At 38.2% G+C, this 26,851-nt stretch overlaps 1 protein-coding gene across 1 annotated transcript; it reads right to left on the bottom strand.

The window, feature by feature from the left end:
- Window positions 1-1,554: 1,554 nt before the first annotated feature.
- On the bottom strand, window positions 1,555-25,326 carry LOC143038799 (uncharacterized). Its single transcript, XM_076208341.1, has 12 exons — window positions 25,171-25,326; window positions 24,776-24,881; window positions 20,504-20,537; window positions 19,811-19,961; window positions 16,736-16,845; window positions 11,418-11,648; window positions 10,589-10,754; window positions 9,598-9,730; window positions 9,298-9,445; window positions 9,005-9,119; window positions 6,276-6,499; window positions 1,555-3,496 (listed from the first exon to the last, which is right to left on the bottom strand). Exons 1-12 carry the CDS (start codon window positions 25,216-25,218, stop codon window positions 3,403-3,405), a joined length of 1,560 nt encoding a protein of 519 aa, XP_076064456.1. The 5' UTR covers window positions 25,219-25,326; the 3' UTR covers window positions 1,555-3,402.
- Window positions 25,327-26,851: the final 1,525 nt, after the last annotated feature.

Here is a 26,851-nt window from a genome sequence, read left to right as displayed (position 1 = left end):
CCAGGGCAGTGAACAAGGTGCAGGGATGACCCGTCATCCAGGAGATGCTAAGATGAGAAGGAGGGTGGAGGGATGTGGAGTGTATTCAGGGATGGAATGGGTGGGAATGATTTTATGCCTTTTCCTTTTTGGCTACCTCCCTTGTAAGGGGGAAAAAGCCTTGGTATATGTATGTATGTATGTATCCTCCTCATCCCACATACCATCTTTGCACACTTACTAACTTCCTTCTTAAAACACCCATTCTTCTACTCCTACTTTCGTTCTGTTCCATACTTCTCTCAGCTTATTCTGGTATTCCCTCTTTATTTTTCTTCTCATTCAACTTTTTTAACTTTCAACACCTGTCTAACTCCTACCTTTTTCCTCCTCCTCCACTCTCAATTTCATGGAAAAAATGAGTGACAAAAGATTAGCAAAAGAGGTGTGGAAAGCAGAGGTGGATGGATTGAACTTCTGGGGATGACCATGAGATGGATAGAGTGAAAGGGGCTTTAAGCAAGAGGGGAATGTCTGTTGAGCAGGAAAGGGAGAAGGCAGGGGATAGGTGTGAGTGGAAAATGGTTGTGTATGGATGATATTCAGATACAGCCCAAAGGGTTTTTTTCCCCATCTCTATTTTCTACGAGGAAATGAGGAGGGAGGGTTGCTGTGAAAATGAAGCTACCCTACTATGGATGTACTGTCTTCATGCATTGCTCCTGACCCAGGCAGTGGACAGGAGACAGGGATGACCCTTCATCCACGAGGAGCTAAGATGAGAGGTAAACATTGGTTGGGAATGGGTATATGCCTTGGCTGGCTACCTCACTTTTAAGGGGAAAAGGCCCTTAGTATATGGATAGATACATACATACATATACCAAAGCCTTTTTGCCCCCTACACAGGAGGTAACCAAAAAACAAAGGCATAGCAACCACTTCCACCTATTCCATCCCCCACCTACTCCACTTCCCTCCCTCTCATTCTGGCACCTCCTGGATGAATTGGTCATCCCTGCACCTTGTCCACTGCCCTGGGTCATAAGCAGTGTTGCAAGACACAGCACATCCACAGCAAGGCCGCTTCATTAAATCAGCAAACCCCCACCCCCTCATGCAGAAAAGGAGATGGGGAAAAATCCCTTCAGGCTGCATCAATTTATTTCTCATACATACTCCCTCACCTTTAGTTTATTATGCTAAAGGTAAACTCATAAGTCCTAGTGTCACTATTCATAATTTTTAATCATTTGATGTAAGAATTGACAGAAATATTGGATGATTACATGGTACCTGAGTTGTGGAAGAAAAGAGTAAGGGCTCCAAAGATTTTATAATGAAAGGTTTGTCTGAAAGTGTTCTTATTTTAAACTTAAGATAAGGGGTAGGTACGGGTTTAGGGTAGAGAAAATCCTGAAAACAAACACAAGCTTTTATAGCTTCATTCATCCCATAGATTCATGATTTCTTCTGGGATATCTATTCACATCCATTCTCATAACAGGACCAAACCAGTAAGGCACAAAAATGAGTATAATCTAAATGGTTTAAAACTTGAAGAAAACACATTATGATATGTTAATCTTTACTGTGAAGATTTCAGAATCCTCATGTAAGGATACACACTTTCTCCATCGAGTTCCCAAATGTATTATGACCCAAAATGTACACAAATGTCTATGTGAGCAAAACATACTTCACAGAACACCATAAAAAAATCTTTTCCTGCAAAAGGAAGACAACACTAATTCATTATTTATATGGATTTTTTTTTAAAGAATAAAGCTTTTATATATACAACAACATAGCCCATTCAATCATCAGTACTGGAATATACTCTCATAAAATAGTAAATTGTCTTCATACAGTAATATTGTTCACATTTTTTAAAATGAAAGCTTAATATTGAAAATAGGGTAAATAAAATTCTAAGATACAATATGAAATGACTTAATTGTGATAATGAAAAGAAATGATGATGCTTTGGAATAACTGATATAGCACAAAGCTAAAAATAACATGACTTTTAATGAAGAAATGCAGTAATCAAATAGAACCTTCAGAATGAAAATTATAATGGAGGAAGCCCTACTCTACCTATTACCTTTATAATAAATAATCTCTAGTCTAAGAAAAGTATAAAAAAATCACTAACATTTGCAGAAGTCACCATGACGTTCCCGTGTGTGATGCACCCATGAATTTCCTTCATATCTATAAGTTTCCTGCTATCTAATACAAGTGCAGCTTTTGCATTATATTGTCACTACCCAATGCACTTCTCCCCATCTTAGAGCACAAATATATCCACAGGATATATGAAAGGACAAAGCGTCATTACCTCACAACATCAGAAATGTTCTTATAAGCAGGAAAGTTGAATTAATCATAAAAATACAAATATTTCTAGTAGCTCCCCATATTTTGATATAATATTTCAGTGACTCCCTATTCCTATTAGTATACTACTGACATCTATAAGTTTGATGGAAATTGCGAAATACCCTACATCTTTCTCCTTTCAACTTAGTAGTTTTTACATAAAAAAAAAACATCAAACTCCTTAAATAGATCATTAAAGATGAAAGCAGTTTGAGTATGTACATAACTTCACATTACAGTGAGCCATGTCACATGGACGGACTTGCAATGTCTACACAATGACACTGGGAAAAACTATTACTATTATTGTCTTTACATATAGAAATATAATCTGTTCTGCTGCTAATTAGCAGCCATTACTCACCCTAAATTGATGACTCAGGAGTTATATACAAATATTATTACTAATGTATATCAATATAAAAAGCTTTACTAAGAGCTGAAGCAATATTCTCATGATCTACAGTATATGCTTCCTACAATCTTTGCCATTCACGTATAAATACCTTAGTTTACATAACTTCATAATCACAACACAGACATGAGTCAACACTGTACAAATAGACAATATGTAATTTGGAATGTCCAAAAATTGTAATGGATATGTCATGTTTGGTATACTACTTTTGATTTAATACAAGTCTACAACCAAATCAGGCTTGTGGCTTATCTAAGATTGAAATATCCTGAAACCTTTCTAAGGCACAATGCAGACACCTAAGTTATGCCGAGAGCTCAAAATACTTTTGTCAAACATATAAGAGAAATTGGAGTCGGTACAAACTGTTGGATTCCTTTGCCTGCCTGTGTCAAAGGCCTCAACTTCAAGGGTTATTAATTTTTCACTCTCCTTTACTTTGCATTACCAGACATAGCAGCTAATGTAGCAATATTTTTTTTTTCATTGCTCATTACAGACCAAAATAACGGGGATACATTGCTGGGATTGTACACATTTCTTTTTCCCTTACCTATCCATGTCAACAAGGAAAAATATTAAATAAAGGCTGCCATTCAAGAAAATACAAAAATACTCCGTTAATTTACAGATGACTGTAGGGCACTCCTTTGCTGTGACTGCCGTCTTCTGAAACTAGCACGCACTGAGGAAGGAATACTTGCAAGGAACTCTCTGAAAACCAAAATAATTACGTTTAGAAAAAAGTAAATGCCATTAAAATTACATCAAAGTTTTTCCAGCTCTCTGAAAACCAAATTAATTATGTTTTGAAAAAAAGTTAATGCCATTAAAATTACATCAAAGTTCTAATTTTCCAACTTGAACCTTGGAAAATAAATAACTTACATTGTATGCAAATCTAAGTTTCCATGTTTTTCAAAACCCGAAGCCTAGGTAGTTTAAACTGCATTGTTATTCATACATAAGAACTACTATAGGATTGCACTAGATGAGGGTGTGACAAGACAAGAAAAACTACAACAACTAAACAGATATCATTAAAGAAATAGAAAAAAGAGAAAACTGGGTGAAATATATAGGCTCCTTTGAATGCTTGCTGGATGAGCAGGTTAGAGCGTTGTCACTTGCGGCAGAGGTCAAGGTGACAGCAGCTGAACCTTGCTCCCAACTAGTCGAACCAAAGGCGTGGTTCATTAAATTCCACGCTACAAAAACCTCCATAAGGGGCACCAATCTAGCCTCCTCATTGGAGTTTCCAACATTAAATTATCTATATACCTAGAGCTTTTCCCCTCTTATAAGAGAGGTAGCCAAAGGCATGTACCTATTCCCATCCACTCCATTACCATCCACCACACTTTCCCCCCTCTCATCTTAGCTCCTTATGGATGATAGGTCATTCCTGTATCCTGTCCACTGCCCTGGGTCAGAAGCAATGTACCAAGACACAGTACATCCACAGCAAGGCTGCTTCATTTAATAGGCAACCCCCCTCTCCATCCCCTCATGCAAAAAAAAAGATGGGAAGAAATCCATTTGAGCTGTCAAAATATCATTCACACATAAGGATTCCCTATCCACCATACCCCACCCCTCCTTTCCTTGCATAACAGTATCATCTGTAAACAGTAACTCTACACTCATCCCTCTCTTCCTTGCTCAAAAGAAGACATTTCCCTCTTGCTCAATGTCCCCTTCACCCCATCCATCCATCTCATCCTCAGTCGTCCCCTCATGTTCACTCCCTCCACCTCTGCCTTCCATACCTCTTTTACTAATCTTTCATCCCTCATTATTTCCATGTGTCCAAACCATCCCAATACTCTTTCATCAGCCCTATCTACCAACTCCTTTTCTACCACCACTCTCCTTCTCACCTCATTTCTCACTCTATCCACCCTAGTAACCCTTATCATACTTCTCAAACATTTCATCTTACCCCCAATCTCATATATCTGCAAAACCTCCCACAATGCTTTCCTGTCTACCCTGTCATAAGCCTTTCCCAAATCCACAAAGACCCAAAAAACATCCTTACTTTTCCCTAATGCTTTCTCACATATCTGTCTTACCATAAAAATCTGATTCACACAACCCTTACCTGTTCTAAACCCACACTGTTCCTCACCAATTAATCCTTCTGTTCCTCTCCTAATCCTCTCAATTAAAACCCTCCCATAAGCCTTCCTAGCTACACTTAACAAACTACTACACTTACATTTGTCACCTTTTTCCTTGTAAAGCAAACTATATAGGCACTCCTCCAATCCTCCAGCACTCTACCCCCTTCAGACACATATTAAACAACCTTACTAATAAGTCCACTATTGCTGTACTTCCCTTCTTCAGACAATCTGCATGACACCCATCTAACCCAGGTGCCTTAACTGTTCTCATCATTTTCAGAGCTACTTGCACCTCATCTTTTCTTATTTCTCCTCCATTTTCCTCTCCCATCACTCATTTTCTTAGCCCCTCCCACTGCTACCACAAATGCTTCCCTATCCTCCTCCACATTCAACAGTTCTCTAAAATACTCTGCCCATTTTCCCCTTACTGTCTCCTTTTCTGTTAAGATCTGTCTGTCTGCACCTTTTACCTTGTCTTCTCTACTTGACTCAATTCCCCTTCCTCTCTTGATTTCCTTCCAGAAAATCTTTTATTGCTTTCAAAATTTTCTCTCATACTCCTCCCCCATTTTACATCTGCTCTCTTTTTAAACCAAATCAATATAAATACACATACGTATACCAGAGGCTTTTTTCCCACTTATAAGGGAAATAGCCAAAAAACAAAGACATAAAAACTATTCCCACCCATTCCATCCCTAACATACTCCATTCCCCTCTACCCTCTTCTCTCCCTCTTATCTTGGCACCTCCTGGATGACAGGTCATCCCTGCATCTTGCCCACTGCTCTGGATCAGAATCAGTGTTGCAAGACACAGCACATCCACAGCAAGACCACTTCATTAAATCAGCAAATCAGCAACCCCCCCCCTCTGTCCCCTTATGCAGAAAAGAAGACAGGGAGAAGAAAAATAAGGAGTACAAAAAGCAGCAATTAGAATGACCCCTAGCTTAGCTGGCAAGATGTATAATCAGATAAACTTGAACTACCCACACCAGAGGTGAAATCTTTAGAATGGTGAAAGGTGGAGAAAAACTAACAGAATGTATTTGTTAGTACGGGATGAAAGAACATCATGAGGACACAACAAAAAACTGCAGATGACAGGCTCCTTGAAGGAGGTTAAGAAGCACAACTTTCCACATAGACCACATAGATGCATCAATTTGTGGAACAAAATTGGAGAAATAATTCAAGTAGACAAAATAAATTAATTCAAAGTAAGTTTTCATAGATGTAGATATAGACAGGACCCTATGAGCATTAATCAAATTCTACATTATAACTGGGTAAGTACAATTAGGTAAATACAGGTGATAAGGAATACATTTCTACTAATTATAAAATGTTTACACCAACCTAAAACTTTGAATTTTGCTCCCATCCTGTACTGTAGAAGTCATTCCTCTGTCTGAGCGACGGCTTGGGGAATTTCTTTCTGGTAAATTGGTTTCTGAGAGTGCTTGAGTTGAAAGCTGAATTTGCTGTGTGACTTGATGTAGCTGCAGATCAAGGGCTGTGATGTCACCACTACTTTTGCTAGCCCCCACACGTTCAAACCGAGATTCTACCTCAGCACTTACCTGGAGAATAAAACAATATTTATGATACACTCAATACTGTTTTTTCATCCATACTCACTGGAAATTATCTAACATATCACTGACCAACCCCTACAATTTGTCCCCTTTTCCTTCACTTCAATCATCACTTATTTCCCATTTTCATTTCTACCCATATCACTCTTGAACTCTCTTCTCCAATGCTTTTTTTTTCCCTTGGTGAAATTATTACCACTATCTTTTCTTTCTATCTGTCAATTAATCCATTGCCCCTGCTTTCTATTGCAGAAGACCTATGGCCTTCAGGAAACAGGCAACAGCCTCCAGACAAGACTATGAGTCACTTAGGGAAGAGATATCGTGTTGGTGTCTAGGGATTGCTGGTGTGAGGCATTGTAGTATGAGGTGTTCTGTGTCTTCTGTGTGGTGGTTCCATCTGGGGCATTTTAAATCTGTGGCCAGGTCTATTATGAGTTGGCACTGTCTTAATGCTGGATGGTGTCTTGAGTGTAGCTATGCCAGTGTGGTTCTTGTCAGATGTGGGAGGCTTTTCTCTGTGGGGCTTATGACTTAAAAATGTTTGAGTACTGAGTTTGACCATCTTTCTTAAAGGGCTTGTTTAGTAATCTGAGTGTGTATGTTTTTCTGAGTGAATGTTTTGTGTGGTATAGTTAATAGGTTGTCATGGATGTTTGAGTACTACTGTATATTTTTTTCTCTCATTATGTTGGTGATATTTGTGAAATGTAGTGTGAAAGGTGTTTGGCTTTTAGTGTTCAGGCTTAAAATTGCATTCCTATTATTTTCATATACCCAGTGGTGGGATCCAGCCAATTCTTACTGATTTGTACAAATCTGTTCTTGGAATTTCATGAGCTCTACATACCAGTTATTAAAAATTGTCTTATACAGGCTATAATACAGCCTTGGTGATATCTGCATGCTACTGGCCGAGTGAGAAAACCTGTTGTTAAATTTTTTAAATCCCACCATTGCATGTACCCCATACTGGGCTAGTGGCTGTATGTTATGGGTAGAGGGTTGGAGATGGTTAAAGTGACTGGAGGGAAGTGGGAGGTGAGCCAGATGTTGCTTGCTGATGACACTGCACTTCTGGCTGGGTCAGAGAAGAGTCCAAGGCAGTTGGTGATGGAATTTGGGAAGGTATACAGTTGGAAGGTTTAGGTAAAATATGGGTAAAAGTAAGGTGAAGGGGGATTGAACACTATGGAGGAGGCATGTCCAGCTTATTTCCTGTTAATTCAGGAGTGAGACGAGTATGTGTCCTCACCCCAACTCTTTTCAACACCTGCATGGACTAGGTATTGGACAGAGTTGTTGATCAATGTTGTTGCAGAGCACCCTGTGTTATAAGGATAGTTAAAGTAAGAAATGAGGTGTTCAGGTGGAGACTGGGCATGGAAAGGGCCCTGGTAAATAGGGTAGATGAAAGAATGTTGAGATAGTTTGGGCACAGGGGGAGAATGAATGAGGAAAGATTAACAAAATAGTGTGGAAAGTAAAGGTGGATGGAGTGAACTTGAGGGGAGGACCAAGAATGAGATGGACAGATGGGATAAAGGGGGCTTTGAGTAGCAGAGGGAGTTAATGAGAGATAGGTGCAAATGGAGAATGGTCATACATACATACATATACCAAAGGCTTTTTCTCCCTTACACGGGGGGTAACCAAAAAGAAAAAGGCATAGAAACCACTCCTACCCATTCCATTCCCTACATACTCCACTCCCCTCCACCCTTCCTCTTATCTTGATACCTCCTGGACGATGGGTCATTCCTGTATCCTGTCCACTGCCCTGGGTCAGCAGTATCGCAAGACACAGCACATCCACAGCAAGGCCGCTTCATAAATTTGGCGACCCCCCCTCTCCATCCCCTCATGCAAAAAAGGAGAAGACGGGGAGAAATCCCTTCGGGCTGCGTCAATTTTTTTCTCATACATACTTCCTCACCCCCATCCCCCACCCACTCCCCCTCATGCATCATAGAATGGTTGTGAATGGAATATAAATTGATGCAGCCTGAACAGATTTCTCCTCACCTTATTTTTTTTGTGTAAGGGGATGAGAAGGGAGGGTTGCGATGTAAATGAAGCAGCAGGCCTTGTTGTGGATGTGCTGTGTCCCATTGCATTGCTTCTGACCCAGGCAGTAGGCAGGTGCCAGGGATCACAAATATAAGAATATTCAAAAACATTCTGATTATTACAGAACAAATATTTATCTTACTTAAAAAAAAAAAAAAAAAAAAATGCTGCATTGCTTTTGACTTGAGCAGTGGTCAGGATACAAGGATGGTCCTTCAATGACAAGGAGCTAAGATAAAAGGGACAACAAATGGATGGAAGTTGGATGGGCGTGGGATAGGTGCATGACTTGGCTTGCCACTCCCTCTTATATGGGGGAAAAGCACCTTTTGGTATGTATGTACTTCAAAAATACAATGGATTCACTTTAAATTACTGTGGAAATTGTGAAACTCAACAGATCACATATTTTGAACATACCTGCATGAGGTCCTGTAGTGAAAGTTCTTTTCGAATAGCACTGACAGGAGGCAAACTTGCCACATCAAGTTTCATAATGTGCTCTAAAGACGACCTGAGTAGACAAAGACTTTTCCTGAAAAACGTAAATCTATAAATGAAGTGATAAAACGAACAAAAACGTAAATATTCTAAAAAAAAAAAAAAGAGAGAATCATGATCATTACAACAAAAAATACAAAGAATGTGATAATTTGAATGAAGAAACCTAGGAACAATTTCTATGTACAAATGTCAAAAAAATTCATACACACCACAATGGATGTTCTTCATTAATTGAGAAAACAAAGTGTGTCATATAATAGATGTTTGCAACCAAATGACTACACTGTGCTTGCACTACCACTGTGGTCAGCAAAGCAACCAGCTCTGCTTCACTTAGTTCTAAGGAGGGATAGTCATCTGAAGATAAGAATAAATTTCTTAAATTAGGCAAGACCATCATTAAGCATAGTTTCATAATCAATGGAAAAAAAAAAAAAAAAAAATGAAAACATTCAATTAATGTGATCAAACTAGCTGGATACACTGCCTCAAACATTCAGTACACAAACCTTGGTTTTTATATGCATGCAAGACGACCCTTGCCTCCTTTGCTTGTGCCTTGATCAAATCTATGGTTGTGCTGACGCATTGGAGCCTTCCTATGGGGCTTTCTCTACCAGAGAGGGAAGCCAATTCTACTACCTAAACAGATAACAAAAAAAGAATATTAGTTTAGTATATCACTAATGAATGGAGAATGGTTGTGTATGGATGATGCTGTGATGTGTGAGGGGGAGTAGGTAGGGGATGGGAGGTGAGGGAGTATGTATGAGAAATAAATTGACGCAGCCCAAAGGGATTTCTCCCAGTCTTCTCCTTTTCTGTATGAGGGGATGGAGAGGGGGGTCGCTGATTTAATGAAGCGGCTGTGCTGTGTCTTGTGACACTGCTTCTGATCTATGGCAGTGGACAGGATGCAGGGATGACCCGTAATCCAGGAGGTGCCAAGATAAGAGGGAGGGAAGAGGGTAGCAGGAGTGGAGTATGTAGGGGATAAAATGGGTGGGAGTGGTTTCTATGCCTTTGTTTTTTGGCTACCTGCCGTGTAAGGGGGGAAGAAAGACTTTGGTATATGTATGTATGGATGAGGAGGGGGGTTGCCATATGGCAAAGTACTTGTGCAAGTAAACCAGCTACAGCTGCTGGGCCCTGCTGAAGAAGAACAGTATCTCTTCATCTCTTGAACTGTTAAGGAAAGTAAATGAATTTTGTTTGTTTATGATGTGGGCATTTGCTCTGAATCACCCACTCCCTTACATGGTATGAAGGGCCTTTAGTACATTAAGAAAGGAAAAAACTTGTCTTGTTTCCTTACAAAATAAGTTTTAATTGATTACAAAGTACAAAAGGATTACAAAGAAGGAGCATGCCAACAGGAGACCTTTTGGCCCATAACTGGGTCTGATGCGAAAAATTATAATAATGATAAATAAATAAATAAATAATAATATGATTATATCCCAAGGTTATCCTAATAGAAATATAAATCATATTCCTTACAGCAGCTGGTAGTGGTGTGTAATAGTGGGCAGGCACTCCAAGTTGCAGAGGAGAAAGCTGAGCAGTGTGTAGGTGAGTAAGTCGTGCTTTGACAATTTGGTCCACTGTTTGACAGCGTTCACATATTTGCCACCACAAAACCTGGTGGCATTTTTCCATCACATAACTGGTAGAAGAAATATTTTGGATCAGCTTCAATAGTACAAAGTTCATTCATTACATAAAATATCACCCAACATAAAAAAATAAAGTACAAAGTCCTCAATAAGAGGCATCATCCTAGCCTCTTGATTGGGGGAGTTTGCAACATTAAACCAAATCATCAATCATCATCACAGTTACTAAGGATACATACATACATATACCAAAGGCTCTTTCCCCCCCTAACCAGGGAGGTAGCCAAAAAAAAAAACAAATCCACTCCCACCCATTCCATCCCCACACACTCCACCCCCATTCACCCCCTCCCTCCCTCTTATCGTGGCTCCTCCTGAATGACAGGTCATCCCTGCATTTCACCCACTGCTCTGAGTCTGAAACAGTGTCACAAGACACAGCACATCCACAGCAAGGCCACTTCATTAAATCAGTGACCCCCCTCTGTCCCCTTCTGGTTAATTTCCTTGATAAAATCACATACCTTTCTGGGTGGAAATCCTTCAATACTACCTAATTGTAATGTAAAAACAACACTTGGTATTGTAAACAAACACCTTTTCAGATATACTTTACATTTGAAGTGTTGGTTGTTGCATCAAAACCATTTAACCTCTCCCAAATACACCCATACATGTGTGTATTCATGTATCTCCAATATAACATGACTTACTAGTCCAGTGCTCTGAAAAGTAGGTCCTGAAAGTCTGGATTGGCCTGGAGGGAAGGCGAGTGCTTCTTGATGAGTTTGGTCCATGCATTAAGGATAATGTCATGCACCACATTCTGAATGTTAGTAACATCATCTGATGGAACAATCTCTTCTAATGCATCTTGAGCTTCTTCATTGAGGTCTTTGAGGGGAGTTTCATGAGCACGAAAATGAAAGAGAAACCCTTTGGCTCTGAAAACAAGAAAAACTTCCTTGAAACAACAAAACTCTGAAGATGTACAGGTATACAATACATTGATAGTTATGTTCATTATGAAGGTTATATCTATCTATATACCAAAAGGCTTCTTCCCCCTTATAAGGGAGGTAGCCAGTCAAAGCATGCACACATCCCTGGCCCATCCCGCTCCTGTCCATCATCCATTTGTTTCTCCTTTTATGTTAGCTCCTTATACATGAAGGGTCCTCCCTGTCCCTAACCTACTGCCTGGGTCAGAAGCAATACATATATATACATACATACATATGCCAAGGCTTTTTCCCCCTTACAAGGGAGGTAGCCAAAAAGGGAAAGGCATAAAATCATTTCCACCCATTCCATCCCTGAATACACTCCACACCCCTCCACCCTCCCTCTCATCTGAGCACCTCCTGAAAGACGGGTCATCCCTGCACCTTGTCCACTGCCCTGGGTCAGAAGCAGTGTCGCAAGACACAGCACATCCACAGTAAGGCCGCTTCATTAAATCGGCGACCCCCCTCTCCATCCCCCCATTGCATAAAAGGAGAGGACGGGGAGAAATCCCTTCGGGCTGAGTCAAATTTTGCTCACACATACTACCTCACCCCCCATCCCCCCACCCATTCCACCTCATGCAATCACAACATCATCCATATACAACCATTCTCCATTCACCCCTGTCTTCTGTCCTCTCCCGTCCTTCCTCAACAGACATTCCCCTCTTCCCCAAAGCCCCCTTCACCCCATCCATCCACTTCATCCTAGGACATCCCCTCATGTTCACTCCCTCCACATCTGCCTTCCATACCTCTTTTACTAGTCTTTCTTCACTCATTCTTTCCATGTGTCCAAACCATCCTAATATCATTTCATCAACCCTATCTCCCAGCTCCTTTTCCACCCCTGTTCTCTTCCTCACCTCCTCATTTCTCACTCCAGCCTAGTAACCCCCATCATACTTCTAGGCTACATATATATAAAAATAAACAAATAGATAATGATAAATAATAAACAAATGGATAAATGATAAATAAATAATAATAAGTAAAATACAATAAATGACAGGCATTACAACATATTGCTCAGGTGTTCATCTAATGAATCTTAAAATTATGAACTGTACATTGCACTGCCTCTGCAGGAAGTTTATTCCATTCATCTACTATACAGTTGGTGAGGTTCTTTCTACCCACTTCCAAATTAAATTTACTTCCTGACAGTTTGAGACCTTTATTTCTTGTCTAATTCACATTCAGTGTGAAAATTTCATCATTTATATCAGTTCCCTTTAGAATATTAAAGACCTGTATCAAATTACCCCAGAGTCTACTTTTTTCTAGGGAAAATAGATTCATATGTTTTAGTCAATTCTTATATGATTTATTTCTGATATTTGGAATCAGCTTTGTGGCTTGCCATTGTACTTTTCTCAATCTTATATACAAGTGAAGTGGCCTTGCTGTGGATGTACTGTGTCTTGCTACATTGCTTCTGACCCAGGGCAGTGGGCAGGATATAGGTATGACCCATCATCCATGAGTAGCTAAGATGAGAGGGAGGAAGGGGTGGTGCATTGGTGCATGGGAGTGGGTACATGCCTTTGACTTGGCTACCTCCCTTGTAAGATGGAAAGGGCTCTTGGTCTCTGTGTGTATTTACCTAGTTGTATTTACCTAGTTGTATTTTACGGGAAGGGGAGCTATGCTCGTGGGGTACCGTCTTCATATCTCATTTTATCTAAACTATTTTTAAATTCATGTATTGTTTTTGCACACACTACTTTCTCATCTAACTTGTTCCGTATATGTATATATATATATATGTATATACATATGTGTATATATGTATATATATATATATATATATACATGTGTATATATGTATATATATATATAATATATAGGTACAGATGTGTATATATATATATATATATATATATATATATAGTAGCTGGCATTCCACAGACCCTCCTACAAACCTCTGGGAAGAAACTTTGGACTTATGACTGTTGTACTGGTGTGGGACCATTTCTATGTCATCAATAGTAGTATGGTGGAACATTCATTGTTGTCAGCTCTCCTTGTGTGAAAAGGTGGAGGAAATCTTAGGCCTATTCCAAAGACCAAATACACTTCCAAAGTGAGGTGAGGATGTTAATAGGTTCTGAAGTTAGGCAGCAGGGAAGTGACATATGTCCATTCTGTAAGGACCACCTCATAAAGTTAAAGGGATCAATCATTAGTCTCACCTATCAAAATAAATATAAATGTACATACATACATATACCAAAGGCTTTTTTCCCTCTTATAAGGGAGGTAGCCAAAAAACAAAGGCATAAAAACTACTCCCACCCATTCCATTCCCATCACACTCCACTCCCCTCCCTTTTATCTTGGCACCTCCTGGATGAGGGGTCATCCCTGTATCTTGTCCACTGCCCTGGGTCAGAAGCAGTGATTGATGCCTTTAACTTTATGAGGTGGTCCTTACAAAATGGACATATGTAATTTTCCTGCTGCCTAACTTCATAACCTATCAACATCCTCATCTCACTTTGGAGGTGTATTTGGTCTTTGGAATAGGCCTAAGATTTCCTCCACCTTTTCACACAAAGACAGCTGGCATCAACAAATGTTCCCCCATCCTACTATTGATAACACACTAATACAACAGTCATAAGTCCAAAGTTTCTTTCCAGAGATCTGTAGGAGGGTCTGTGGACCAATGTCAGCTACTGTGGGGCTGTGGGTTTCCAGTAAATGAAAATTTAATCAATTATTATTATTATTATTATCCATACAGGGATCAACAATGAGTACTTGTCAATGGTGGTCCAATGAAATGGATGTCATTGAAAATTATTCCAGTGCCTCTCCAAGGAATTGGTACTCTATCTTCAGACTGGACCCAAGATCTTCCTATGTCAATTTGAATTATTTCTATTACAGAAGACAGGGGTGAATGGAGAATGGTTGTATATGGATGATGTTGTGATGCATGAGGTGGAATGGGCGAGGGGATGGGGGGTGAGGTAGTATGTGTGAGCAAAATTTGACGCAGCCCGAAGGGATTTCTCCCCGTCTTCTCCTTTTATGCATGGGGGGGACAGAGAGGGGGGGTCGCCGATTTAATGAAGTGGCCTTGCTGTGGATGTGCTGTGTCTTGCGACACTGCTTCTGACCCAGGGCAGTGAGCAAGGTGCAGGGATGACCCGTCATCCAGAAGATGCTAAGATAAGAGGGAGGGTGGAGGGATGTGGAGTGCATTCAGGGATGGAATGGGTGGAAATGATTTGATGCCTTTTCCTTTTTGGCTACCTCCCTTGTAAGGGGGAAAAAGCCTTGGTATATGTATGTATGTACATTTTTTCACCCAAAGAGAGTTGAATAGAAAATAAACTGCACCCCTCCTCATCCTTCCATGATCTGTGATTGATTATAATTTCCTTTTACACCTTGAACTACTTTTTTTTTAAGTTAGGACAATGCCTTATGAAAGGACTTAAGTTTTAGCAGTTGGGGACCATTACACAGAATGGATTCCTTTCCTAACCTTTGCACTGTAACCAGGATTTTAACCCATATGCTTGACCTCCTTAGTGGCTGCCAGCCATGTGTTACCAATGTATCAGTGACACCCCTGCTAACCAGTAAAAAACGGAGTAGCAAAGGGCTCATTCTAACCCCCAAACTCTTTAATGTATACACCCATGAAATACCCACACCTGACACCCCAGCAATATCAATCTCTTTTTATGCCGATGACTTAACAATTACATGCACACATTGTAATGAAGACAAAAGTGCAGAAATACTATAACCATACCTCGACACATTCAACACCTGGTTCACTACAGATAGGCTTAAAATAGCCCCATCTACAGCCACACTTCTCACCAATTGGACAGTGAAACAAAAATACATGCCATACCTCTTCATCAACAATACTCTCATAGGGTACGCATACCCATGGAGACGCACTTGCCCTATGCAGATGCATTTGACACAAAAAAACTTCTACCTGCTAATGGTAAATAGATAGGAGCATAATTATAGGCTCAAAAAATCACTTAACTATCCCCTCATAATGTGACATAGTCTTACCTTCCTAATCCAAATAGGTACGTGACTGCAGGAGATGAAATAAAAAAAAAAAGTACTGTTTTTGAAAGAATCCTTACAAAAATCTAAGAATTTTTTTTTTTAAGGCATTTATTTTTTTACTGTTCCTTAACAGATTTTTATTCCATTTTTTGCAGTTGGCTTGTGCATGGCTTTATGTATGTACACTTGTGCATCAGAAACTGCTTCCCATTGCATGCAGGGGATAGTTAAGTGATTTTTGAGCCTATAATTATGTTCTATCTATTCACCATTGGCAGGTAGAAGTTTTTTTGTGTCAAATGCGTCTGCATAGGTAAGTGCGTCTCCATTGGTACACATACCCTACCTCACACACATACACCCAAGATTCTTGGCATAACATACAATACATCCATCTTATTCAAACAACACATCACAAACATTAAGATGATGATGATGAAGATGATTCTGTTTAACATTGCAAGTTCTTCCCTATCAGGAGGCTAAAATGGTGCCCCTTACAGAGGAATTTGTAGTGTGGAATTTAATGAACCATGCCCTTGGTCAAACTCACTGGTGGTAGGGCACAAACTACTGTCACCTCGACTACTGATACAAGTAGCGATACTCTAATACATGGAAGGGATATGAAATGGGTTTTTGGTTAGGTGTAGGATGGGTGAAGGGTGGGTATTTCCTTCCATTCAGCCACCACCCTTGTAAGAGGAATGAACTATAATTTATAGTACTCTATGTCTTTGTACATACATACACATACATATACAATAGGCTTTTTTCCCTTTATATGGGAGGTAGCCAAAAAAACAAAGACATTAAAACCACTTCCTTGTTTTTTGTAGAGGATATAATCTTTTTAGCCTTTTACCAACTCCCAAGAATTTTCATTTCATTGAAAAAAATAAAACATGTGCATATAAGCATAATATTGCAAAAATTACAAAACAACATCAATGGAGTATGAAAAAAAATCTTACTGAGCAGCTGATGTGACTGAGCTTGTAAGATAGTGATTAACAGTTGAGTCATCACCATCTATACATGTCTCAAGTGGTCTATCCAGGAGTAGAATATGGACGATTTTATCCTGGAAACATTAAAGATATTGATAAATCAAATTCACTCAAAGCCGTAAGCATAAACATTAAGGTCCAGATCTCATTAACCTTTCCCATATTCTAGCTGGTGGAAAGAGTTCATGCGTTCACAAATTACAGGTGATAATATTCACACAATTTTTGTGCAAATTTTGCTGAAAAATCTGTAAATGTACTATGTCTAACTAGAGGTGAATCACTCAAAGCCATAAGCAAAAAAATCAAGGCCCAGATGTCATAAACTTTTCCCATATTCTAGCTAGTGGAAAGAGTTCATGTGTTCACGAATTACAGGCGATAATATTCACACAATTTTTGTGCAAACTTTGCTGAAAAATCTAAAAAAATCTGTAACTATACTATGTCTGACTAGAGGTGAATCACTCAAAGTTGTAAGCACAAAAATAGTCCAGATGTCATGAACCTTTCCCATATTCTAGCTGGTGGAAAGAGTTCATGCCTTCACAAATTACAGGTGATAATTTTCACACAATTTTTGTGCAAACTTTGCTGAAAAATCTGTAACTATACTATGTCTAACTAGAGGTGATCCTTTTCCATTTGAATGTCAAAAATTGACTGCAATTCCAGACAAATGAAATAAATAAGTGCATGAATAAATCAATCCAACACCCCAGACCTCTCTTGCAGGAGAATCAGAGCTTCCAGGTTGTAGTTTTTCAGTGGGTCTGACTTCTGGATACTAGTATATGCATCAGGTTAATGAATATTTTGTACATTTAATGTGTAAGAATGGTAGTGTGCAGGATCCCCGCCACATGGACCTTAGGTCAAAGTTTGTTAATGGCTGGCTTTTATGGTTTGAATGACATCAAAGCTGCTAGTAATTTATTCCATAGTGCTCATAGTAAAAATGGACTTCCAGGCCGTAGTGTCTCAACTGACCCAACTCCTGGATGCTGGTATATGCATCAGGTCAATGAACATTTTGTATGTTCAGTTTGAAAGAATGGTAGTGTATGGAATTTGCACCATGCAGGCCTCTGTTTGAAGCTCACTAATAGCTGGGTTTCATGGCTTGAATTACATCATTGTCACTAGTGACAGGATTGTTACAAAGGCAAACCAAATAAAAGCTTTAGGGCCGGCTCACATGCAAGTGATGTCAGTGTTGTAGAAAGGGACTTCAGGGTTGTAGTTTCTCAGCCAGCCTGACTCCTGAATGCATATATGCATGCATATATATATATATATATATATATATATATATATATATATATATATATATATATATATATATATATATACACACACATACATACATACATACTCCCTTACAAGGGAGGTATCCAAAAAACAAAGGGATAAAAACCATTCCCACCCATTCCATTCCAATTACACTCCACTCCCCTCCACCCTCTATATATATATATATGTATGTATATACATAGGGTCTTCATCACAAAGCTTTATGATCAAGATCCTGCAGGTCAAAATGTTGAGGCATTAAAATTCTCCTATTAATCTTCATCTACTTCATTCACCTTCAATCTCATTTGCCATTTTATAATTTATTCAACACACACACACACACACACACATATCTATATGAATTCATCCTTCCTATATCTAGATCATCATTATCCAGAATTTTACACTATCCAGATTGCCATCCAGTCCTCCTGCATGGCTGGCAAGAGTAATGAGCAACTCTGATTTATCATGCAAAACTTGCATCACTTTCTGCCAGTGTCCCACCCTCCCTTGCAGCTGTCATCCAGTACAGATGTGGAGTTGTCTGTCCTGTATTGTTTTAAAAAGAGGTGTCCAGTGCTGCAGTATATTATCTTAAAAAATCACATTAAACTTATCATGTTTTATTGCATATGACCCCATGTGGTGATGACCTGACACCCATAGCCTAGTACTAGCCACAAATTATCATGAATTTCTATTAATTTTTTACAGTAAATTTTGATATGTAAATAATGATTTTCTGGAAAATTACACTAATATTCAAAAAATAATTTAATTCTTCCCTTTTCTATGAAATCTACTCTCAATACAAAATCTATTTATCTCAAAAAGGCTTCTAAAGGAGATAGACAGCCAAAGCATGCACCTCCTCCTACCCACCCCACACCCATTTGTTTCCCTTTTTTCTTAGTTCCTTGTAAATGAAGAATCATCCCTGTCCCCTACCCTCAACCCATGTCAGAAACAATGCAGCAAAACAAAGCACATTCACAGCAGAGCCCAAGAGCTGAAACTGGTTTAACCTTGCCACTTCATTTACATAGCAACTCTCCCTCCTTGTTGCCTCATGTGTGAACAGAGAAGACAAGTAGAAATCCCTCCAGGCAGTGTCAATTTATTGTCCATCCACACCTGTTCTCTAACCGCACCTATCTCTCACCTTCTCTCTTCCCAGCTCAACAGACCTACCCAATACCCAAGTCATCTTTCATCTCATTCATCCATCTCATTCTTGGTCCTCCCCTTAAGTTCACTCCAAAGACCTGGGTCTGTTAGGTACTGGGTTTACTGACACTTTGGTTTTAAGGATAAGAATCATGTGATTTCCACCCCCCACACCCATATAATCAGTATGCAATTGTGTAATCAGAGTGGGTCAAAATACCTGCCAAGAATTTCATTGCTGTGCCCCAGATGTTTAAGGTAATATTTTGAACTCTTTGCTGGGCCTTATGAATTTGAATTTTTTCAACCTCTTCATATTTTTTTTCATGTATTTATTGATAAAAGGCAGAGCTTCTGTATCTAGCTTTACCATACATGTAATTTTTATCTGTTGTCAATACATATATATTTATGTATGTATGTGTATATATATATATATATATATATATATAAAATGAAAATATATACACCTATTTACAAATACATGTGTACATTTATACAATATGTTTACAAATTAATCAAACCATAGAGCTGCATAAAAGAAGCAACTCAAGATATTAGTATGAGCCTTACCTCAACTGTTATCAAATATTCTGTGATAATGGTGGCTTTGGTTATAAGAACCTCTGCATCCTTGTCACTATAGGAAATAATGGCTCGTGGGTCCTCTCCAGTAATTTCATAAATCAAGGAATTTCCAAATAGCTGACTGCAATATTGAGAACTGAAATACAACATGAGATACAGTCAAATGCACAATATTACATAAAAAATATGATTATCAATGTAATCTGGACTATAGAAATAGTAATAACTTATCAAAGTAATGGGAACCCTGAAAGTGAATATCAACATAAAGATGAAAGAGTAATGTTAAGTTTGGTAAAAATTAACTCCTGCAATGTGGCCACGTTACATACTAGAAAATTTTAGCTTCCGTGTGTATATATGAGAGAGAGAGAGAGAGAGAGAGAGAGAGAGAGAGAGAGAGAGAGAGAGAGAGAGAGAGAGAGAGAGAGAGAGAGAGAGAGAGAGAGAGAGAGAGAGAGAGAGAGAGAGAGAGAGAGAGAGAGAGAGAGAGAGAGAGAGAGAGAGAGAGAGAGAGAGAGAGAGAGAGAGAGAGAGAGAGAGAGAGAGAGAGAGAGAGAGAGAGAGAGAGAGAGAGAGAGAGAGAGAGAATTTTGTCTTCTTTGTTTTTTGACAAAAACTTAAGTAAATCATATCACCAATGCTATTTATTCCCTTTCAATCATCAATGTTCCTTACTTTGAGTTGGTGTGCTGGTACAATGTATGAGCCTCTGAAAGTAAAGAAATAGACATATTAGTTCTTGCATTACTATCTTCTGCAATGAAAATATTTCTTTACCATGGAAACTCAACCTTGCTTGGCAAGTTTTAACTTGCTAAAATAATATCTGCACCTTCATTTTATATTTCATATATCCAAATTCTACTGCACAAGGTAAAGTTTATTCTTAACATAAAACATGAAGAATATTGTCCCTAAAGAAAACACTTTACTATAGCTATCAATTACAGGAGGAACTAGTTTTACAAAGAATGTAGTACATAATAATTTCTTTATTTACTTCTGCCTTCTATTAATCTAATATCAAACATATAATGTATTCAAAACACTGGGGGACAAATCAAAATATTTATGGTGCCTCACATTTTAAACCTGATTATAGGTATATGCAACCCAGTGAATACAAATATGTTGTGTTGTCTTTAACCCCTAATTATGTGCACAAGGTATAATTTATTCTTAACATAAAATATGAAGAATCTTATCCCTAAAGAACACACATTGCTATAGCTATCAATCATAGGAGGAACTAGTTTTACAAAGAATGTAGTACATAATGATTTTTTTATTTACTTCTGCCTTCTACTACTCTAATATTAAACATGTAATTTATTCAAAACACTGGGGAACAAATCAAAATATCTTTGGTGCCTCAGATTTTGAACATGTTTATAGGTAGATTCAACCCAGTGAATAAGAATATGTGGTATTGTCTTTAGCCCCTTCCATACAATGTCACCTACATAGACGTCATGAGGTTTGAGTAGGTATATGAGGATGCCAGCATCGGGGGTTTTGATTACAGTGAGACCTCTCATTAATGGACGTTAATTAGCCGTGTTTTCGCTGTTTTCAGTGTTTTTGGTGCTGTTGTTTAGTGCGTGCAATCACTATACCACCCGAAAACCACTCCAAATCAACGGATTATTCACATCAACGGACACTGTTATCCCCTTTTAGTTGTAGCCGAGTGACCCCCATATTCTGTTAACTGGCTTGATCATATCTTCTGTGGTTATTAATACTCAGAGTGAAAGAGAATGAGTAATACAGCTGTAACTTTATATCTTATAATGTGAGTATTGTAATGCACCATCAAATCATCGTACATCTGGCAGCTGATACTGCTAAAGAGAATTTTACTCGTATTGCAGAGGTTAAGGCAGAGATGTGTGCATGTGCCTACTTGTTTCTTCTAAACAGTTGCAGTCTGGTTTACATTGCTTAAGAGGGATACACAAAACAATTATATGTGTACAAAATGTCCTTTGTATGAAACACTTGTGTACGAAACAACCATCCCCAGGGATCAGGTCTCTCAACTTGGTCATTTGTATCAAATGATTTGTATTCTGGCATAAACATGGGGCTATTATTATTTGTTTGTGACAATTCTCTATTGTGCTGGTGGCATAATTGTAAGCATTCTGGTCTCACATCTGCTTTGTTGTGGGTTCGAATCCTGTACCTTTCTCCAATTCCTGGCACGGACTACCAGCACCAACAGTCCAAACACAAAGAACAAAAGCAACAGTTTCTGCCACAGTTATGCATCTACTTGCAAAAGCTTTTCACCACCACCTATTAAAAGTAATGATAGCATTTCCTCAAAGGTCTACCAAATGCATTTTTTCTCTACTCTAGATCAACTCTTCTGACCCAGGGGAGTGGACAGGATGCAGGGATGACCCGTCATCCAGGAGGTGCCAAGATAAGAGGGAGGGAGGAGGGTGGAGGGGAGTGGAATATATAGGAAATGGAATGGGTGGGAGTGGTTTCTATGCCTTTCTCTTTTTGGCTACCCCCCATGTAAGGGGGAAAAAGCCTTTGGTATATGTATGTATATCAACTCACCATGTCAATTACACAATCTTTTTTTAATTAATATCTTCAGCAAATGCATGATCTTCCTATTCATCAACCTATATACCAAGGGTTTTTTCCCCCTTATAAGGGAGGTAGCCAAATCAAAGGCACGCACAAATGTATGGTGTTCATTATACTATTTTTCTTTAGATGTGCAATGTGTTTTAAATAATGCACACATGCTTCCTTTGGTTATCCATGTAAACGAGGATGACTGGGAAAAGCATAAGGCAAATGTTTTACAGTAAAAACCCCATTCTAACAAAATATAATTTCTCCAAAAATTCCTAGGCTTCATAAAGATCCAATTTGGTGTCTGTTTATGGTACTTCTGGTATGTGAGACATGACAGGTAGTCAAAAATTATAAACGTTACAATATTAAATCCATTGTAAGGGGCACCATCCTAGCCTTCTGATAGGGGAGGGAGTTTGTGACATTAAAACAAATCATCATCATCACAATACTGGTGTTACTTTACATGCCAGTATTGTTGGAGATGGTATAGCATGATGGTCATAAGAAACTCACTGTTTTCACTTCATCCTACAGTTACCATGGGTTCCACAAAGCAAAAGCAAGATTCATCATCTTCAGAAATCAGAAAAAAAAGGACTTTACCCATTTGCAAGAAATTGGAAATACTGCACCATTTTTAAATGGGAGACTTTAAGCATGCTTGTGCATGTATTTGGTAAAAGATCCAAAAGATCTACAATTTGAAGGTCCAGAAAAAAAATGAAGTTTTTCTGTGAAACTGAAACAGTCAAAAATATGGCAAAGTGTAAAAATTTGAAAAAATCAAGTTTCTAAAATAAGATTAAGTGTTATCTGACTGATTTACACAGCAATGTGTTGAAAGCAAGCCAATATCTAGACCATTAATCATTACTTAAATAAAAAAAATATATAAGTTGAATAGTGAACAGTTGTGTGAATTCTCAGTTGAATGGCTTAATTGCTTCAAGGATAGGCATGGATTCAGTGGTGTAATATCTTATATTACTGCATGTGAATTACACTTTTGAGTGCTGTTCTGTAACTTTTGAATAGCCATGATTGGACATCCTTTTCTGCGAAATATTTTATATAACAAAATGTATTTGGTTCCAAGGTGTTTCATTAGATTTGGATTTCACTACATATCATTTTAGAAATTATTTACATGTTATGGCAACACAATTTGTTCTCACTACCCCACCCCTCCGGAGCTAAACTTGGCAAAACAAACAAACACCACCAATAACCCTACTACCACAGAGGTCCACCACATCCCTTCCCCCCAAAAAAGAATGTCAGAAATCAGTGTTTTACAGTATCATTCATATGAATATGGCACTGAATTCTACTGCAAATTACTTATTTTAGATTTTTTCCACCCCCTGGGTTGGCACAAAAATTTGTGAATTTCAGTAAAAATGACACAAGCAAGTTTGTTATATTTAGCACAACCAGGATGCAAGAAGCAAACTGTCCTACTATATACACATATCTGTCAAGCTACTGTGGTGTCTTGCTGTAAAATTTTGTGTTAAAGACCATAAGTTTGTGTATTAAAACAGTAATTAATCCATAAGAAAATATTTTTTGTCATCCAATATTTGTTTCAAAGCAAATGCACAATGAAAACACAATGACACAGTATGAATGCCACATAATGAAAAACAGTAATGTTTACAAAAGTTCTTGTAAACAGTATTGTTTTTCATTATGTGATTAATACAAACACATTACATGCGCAGAAAAAGCGCAAGATTTTCAACTTTCGCTGTAAGACTTGAAAATAATAAAAATTATGTAAGACTTACACCAAAAAATGTAAGACTTGACAGGTAAGTATACAACATTCACCCTCCTTTTCTCTGCCATCACTGTTACGTAGATGACCAAGGGAAGCATATGCATACTGCATTACAAAACAAAAACAAAACATTTACATGATATAAAAACCTTACTTTTGCAGGAGACCTTCATTTAAGAAAAGTTGAGTAACTGACAATGTGAACTGAACTAAAATACAAAAAATTACAAGGCAACATGGTAAACCTCTATAGATATAATACGGTTATTTCTACTTAAATTCATCTATCTTTATGCCAATCAGGGACAAGGTTTGAAAAATAGAATGAGAGTTATTTGTGGTAGAAATCTATCAGATTCACATGAATCTTAATATAAAACATTGATTTCTAACATTCTTTATTTAGGAGGATGGATGGACACCACCTGATGGATTTCTACAGAAATGTTACCAAGGAAATTTCACTAAAACAAAAGATGCCTTAAAAACAAAACAAAAAAATGAAAATCTTGCATGCAGGATAGGAAAATGATATCCAAACATTAATTGACATATCTCACCAACAAAGAATGTTGAAACTGGAATGTTCTTCAATGATGCTTCCTGGGGAACACAAACCAACCATCTTGGCTCACACCAATTTAATAAGTCGATTTCATGGTTCTCCTGTCATTTAAAGAAATCTATTAGTCAATGAATATTGGTAATAACAAGTCAATAAATATTCTGGGTAGCTCTTTCCCATAAAACTATCTAAGATTACACCTCATACAAGTTTCATTACCATTAATCACTATAACCCATGAAAATTTACATTATCACGATAGGTGATAGAATAACAAACAAAATTATGTAAGGAAAGTTATTTGTTAAACAGATGATGTCATCTTGTATCATACCAATGCAACTCTAAAGCAGCGATCTATATCATCAACTGATCCACCTGTTCACTTACCCGTAGGTAATTATAGAATGAATTCCTATTTAGAGTTCCGTCTGACATGATTATAGGTCCAGTTCTTTACATTGCCTCCTGTATTGTAATGTTTACACATCCCCTCATATGCTACTACAGGAATGCCAAACGTAAACAAAGGCAGGTGAATGGTAATGAGGGAAAACTGTCGTACTGTCTCCGAGTAAACGCATGCGCAGGTACACACACACAGAAAAAAAAATATATATATTATTCAGTGAGAAGTGGAACAATTATAAAAACAATAGACAGTCAGATATAAGAATGTTTCCTCCCGATAAACATAGTAAGAGCGTGAGTGAAACAAGAGGACCAAAAGGTTTTTCAGTGCATGAACGAGATGAATTTTTTTTATAAAATATTAATCCACCATAGATTATAATTTGCAGCCTGTAGTCTCCGCACACATGGCCAAACTTTTTTCACTTATTAGGTTACGGGTACCATGGATCCTTCCCCACTGTCGGAGGGCGAAATAAAAAGAATTAAAATATAAATAAATAAAAAATATTATCATGCCCTTACACCCCATAGTGCCGACCCCTTCCCCACGGCAAAGTGCCTCCCCGAGGCAAAGTTCTCAGTGACGCCCCCTCCCCCACACCACCATCCCTTAGACTGTTTTAGCTACTGGCTTGCGAAATAATTAAACATGTTTTGATATTTGTATTTAATGTCCCTGTTGCAGAAAGGATAAAGGTAAATATTTCATAGTATGTTGATTCTAACGTAAAATTCGTACATTAAAATATTCAGGGCTCCTTTGCCCTTTTTTATTATAACTATTTTGTCAGCCTTATCATCTTATGGTCGGCATGTCCAGACTAGAATTCCCGCCCCCTAAATGTGCTGCCCCACCTCCCATATGAGGGCCCTGATTTACATGAAGCTTTTAGGAGGCCATGTTGTCAGGTCGGAGTAAATATATACATTTTTTTTTTAGTTTTGTTTCATTATACCTTCTCACTGGCCAGGCTGATAAGCACACAGTTGTGTGTACCAAACTTTGCATGTTTTGTACGGCAGTTTGGTCGGCAGTTTGTCAGAAATAAAAAGAAGAGGAATTTCGCCGTTTTATATTATATTTTCATTTCGGTTTTTCCAACGTTGGTGGGCCCGTAAACCAACGAATTAAAAAGTTTGGCCTAATGCAGAATGAAAGCATGCTAAAATACGCAAACGCCAACCGAAATTGTTTGGGCCTTGCAGAAAAAAAAAGTAAGAAAGACTAGAACAATGGACTAGAGATCAAGAAGAGGTAACATAATTAGTGAAACATCAAATTGTGTTGATGTCCTAGGTCAAAATGCGTTTTTTACACTTGTATCTTAGGTAAAGTCTGTCGCAATAAAACTGCTCGACAATTGAGGATGATAGTAATATGACTGTTGTAAATTGAGAAGCTATTGTTAATATGATGTAGGCAGCAAAAAGTAATCAGTGCTTACAGCATAGGGCTGGCGTCCTTCAGAGAAGGATTGAGTAAACAAAAAAAAAAATAGAAAAAATAAAGCCAAAGCATCTTTTGTTAAGAAAATTCACGTTTAATAGTGGAACCAAATATGAAAATGAAGGAAGGAAAAAAATGCATTAAATATCAGCTGTTAAAAGAAAAATTGATACTGTTACGGCGAAGAATGTGCTGACTCGTCGAGATTAG

Source organism: Oratosquilla oratoria, chromosome 2 (assembly GCF_046742065.1).
Source record: "Oratosquilla oratoria isolate Oo_2021 chromosome 2, ASM4674206v1, whole genome shotgun sequence".
Classification (NCBI taxonomy): Eukaryota; Metazoa; Arthropoda; class Malacostraca; order Stomatopoda; family Squillidae; genus Oratosquilla; species Oratosquilla oratoria.
This window is presented reverse-complemented; position numbering and strand designations above follow the sequence as displayed.

Coding starts and splice junctions, on each gene's coding strand:
- LOC143038799 (XM_076208341.1), bottom strand. CDS start 25,218: ATGTCAGACGGAACTCTAAATAGGAATTCATTCTATAATTACCTACGG. Junction 16,846..19,810: donor AATATTTGATAACAGTTGAG/GTAAGGCTCATA, acceptor TAATGTTTCCAG/GATAAAATCGTCCATATTCT. Junction 3,497..6,275: donor AGCAAAATTCAAAGTTTTAG/GTTGGTGTAAAC, acceptor TTTGGTTTTCAG/AGAGTTCCTTGCAAGTATTC.